General features: G+C 34.9%; 1 protein-coding gene across 3 annotated transcripts in view; it reads left to right on the forward strand.

Moving 5' to 3' along the window:
• LOC106107980 (serpin B10-like) overlaps positions 1-1,438 on the forward strand; it is a 6,203-nt gene extending 4,765 nt beyond the window's left edge. For 2 of the 3 annotated variants that reach the window (XM_013289023.1, XM_013289021.1), the window contains exons 5-7: positions 239-442; positions 947-1,067; positions 1,284-1,438. In XM_013289023.1, coding sequence (XP_013144477.1) covers positions 239-442; positions 947-1,067; positions 1,284-1,393 — 435 coding nt within the window. In that variant the 3' untranslated portion in view covers positions 1,394-1,438. The remainder of the gene's footprint in view (positions 1-238; positions 443-946; positions 1,068-1,283) is intronic. The other variant, XM_013289022.1, reaches the window with a different exon arrangement.
• Positions 1,439-2,558: the final 1,120 nt, after the last annotated feature.

The raw sequence follows: 2,558 nt of genomic DNA on the forward strand, positions 1-2,558 counted from the left end.
AATCGGGAATAAAGGTTGACATAATGGTTACGTTCTAAACACTGGATAGGCAACGCCCCCAGAGATAATTAGTGCTCTTGTTATTTGATACCATTTGCCAGACATTGTTCCAAATATGATATGTTTGTACACATATACCATAACGTTATTTACACCCACAGATATGAAAATGTAACTAAAAAGTCAATAAAAACCGACTACACTACGACATACAAAAACAGCATATTTTTTTCCTTAGGCTATAGAAATATTTTACGCAACTCCCGGTCTCTCTCTACTGTTGCTGGTGCCGCGAGGACGTTCTCTGCGCCAGCTGGCGGGGCACGTGGCTGACACTAGTATCTACCACGTGTTAGACCGCATGTACACTTTGCGCGTGGCCGTCACACTCCCATTGTATACGCTCCGCATGACTCTCCTGTTACCGAACAAATTACAAGCAGTAAGTGTTTCTTTCTCGTCTCTTAATATATACAAAAGATAGGAAATGCAATCTACAAGTATTGCTACGTCATACGGTACAGAATATGCAAGCACAAATCTATACTAACATTATAAAGAGGAAAGATTTGTATTTTTGTATGTATTCAAAAAACTCCAAAGCTACAGGCCGATTTTAAAATTCTTTCACTGTTAGAAATACTTTTTCATTATTTTTTAAGTTTCTCGCGGACGAAGTCGCGAGCAACAAATAATCAGAGACGCAATTTGAATACAATAATCCAAGAAAAAAGCGAAAATCATCAAATACTTTAGTCGTTAGACTTTGAATTAAGAATAATTGGTTGATTAGCCGCTGAGTTTTATTATTAATCTCTGAAAGGGCTCTTAGGATCTAGATGAAATTTTGCACAAAGATATAAGAACATACAGGCTATTTACTACGATTTTTATTTCCTCGCAACCGGAGTAGCGGGTGAAAGTTAGTCCGATATCGTATTCGTAGATGGGCATATCTCGTCTGGTAGACGATGAGGACGCGGAGTGCAGCGAGCTGCGCCTGTCCCACGCGGTGCAGCGCCTCATGTTCTGGGCGGAGGCGGGACGTAATGCTTTTAAAGACGATGGTAAGTTATTAATCTATAGCATCAAGTGGTGTTACATTCTAACTTAAATTTAAGCCGAAAGTAAACTAAAATCATACTTTGACGATTGGAAATATTAAGTTTTAAGTGATGATTTGGCCAGACAAAGGGTGATGATGATGGTGATGAAATGACAAAAACTGTTCTGTTGTAAATAGTAAATGATGGTTTTACATTACAATGATGCTATTTGTCCAGGTATAGAGTGGGACGAGGCGCCGGAACTCGAGTTGGTTGTCAATCGGCCTTACATATTCTTTCTACGTAGGAGAAACATCACTATTATGAACGGACATTTTGTTTTATAGAAATAATACTTAATTACTATTACTATTTTGTATGTTATATTATATTTTTTATAGGTTTAAAGTTATTTACATTTGAGAATGCTTTATAATTGATAAATGTTGAAATAACAATTAAAACGCAGCGTCAAGGGATCAGAATATGCACTAAAGTTTTGTAGCGAAGAGATAAAATTAAAATATCTTTGTAGTTTCGTAGAGTAGTATTTTAAATAAAATAGGGCAGGACAAATTGCTTACTCATTCAATGTTGCCATTGCCAAGTATGTCATATATGCAATTATCCTATTTTCAATAACAGACAGTTACTCGATTAAATTTGAATCTGTACAATTCAATTATCTACAATAAATCAACATTAATTACTAGTAAACTTGAACTTCACGTTTGTATTGATTATTCTCTTGAAAAGGCATCAATTACGTATTCAAATAGACTAGACCTCTCTGGAACATTAGCAGTTGGCACTAAACGAGAATGTACTTGAGATTTGGCAACAATATCCTGCCGTTATTCATACTCTAGTTATAATGATGCAGTTATACGTATCAAGCTAACAAACGTGAATTTGTATAATTTGCTATAATCTTATGTGATAATTAAAATTAGTAAAAAAAATTTCAGTTGAATTACGTCATAGTTACTATTTTATCGATATTTTCTTCATATCCAAATTGTCAAGGTTTCAGATTGAAATTTTGTTTGTATAGAAAAGGTTAACTAATCATAATTGCTCTTACGATAGTTAACGACTTAAGTACTTAAAACAAGTGAAGCAATGACTCCCGAGTTATTCTTGTCGGTATTCAACTTATAATTTACTAGCTTTCGCCCGCGACTCGGTTCGTGTGGATTTAAAAAAACAAAAGTGTGTCCTTCCAGACTATCCTCTACATCTATGCGAAATTTCATCGAAATCGTTTAAGCCGTTTAGGCTACAAACTCTTTCATCCACCTAAACTATCGCATTTATAATATTAGTAAGATTAGTAAAAAGAGATGTTCTATTTGGAAGAAAAATCCAGATCAAGTTGTCGTCGATGATCAAATATCGTAGAAAAAAAAACAAAAATAAAAATATAATTCACTAGCAACACTATCTTAAAGCTTTATTAATAAAGAAATCTGTGGCTCGCTTGGGTTTGTGGACGGCGTGTGGCTCGCAGAG

This window comes from Papilio polytes, unplaced genomic scaffold (assembly GCF_000836215.1).
Source record: "Papilio polytes unplaced genomic scaffold, Ppol_1.0 DF821845.1, whole genome shotgun sequence".
Classification (NCBI taxonomy): domain Eukaryota; kingdom Metazoa; phylum Arthropoda; class Insecta; order Lepidoptera; family Papilionidae; genus Papilio; species Papilio polytes.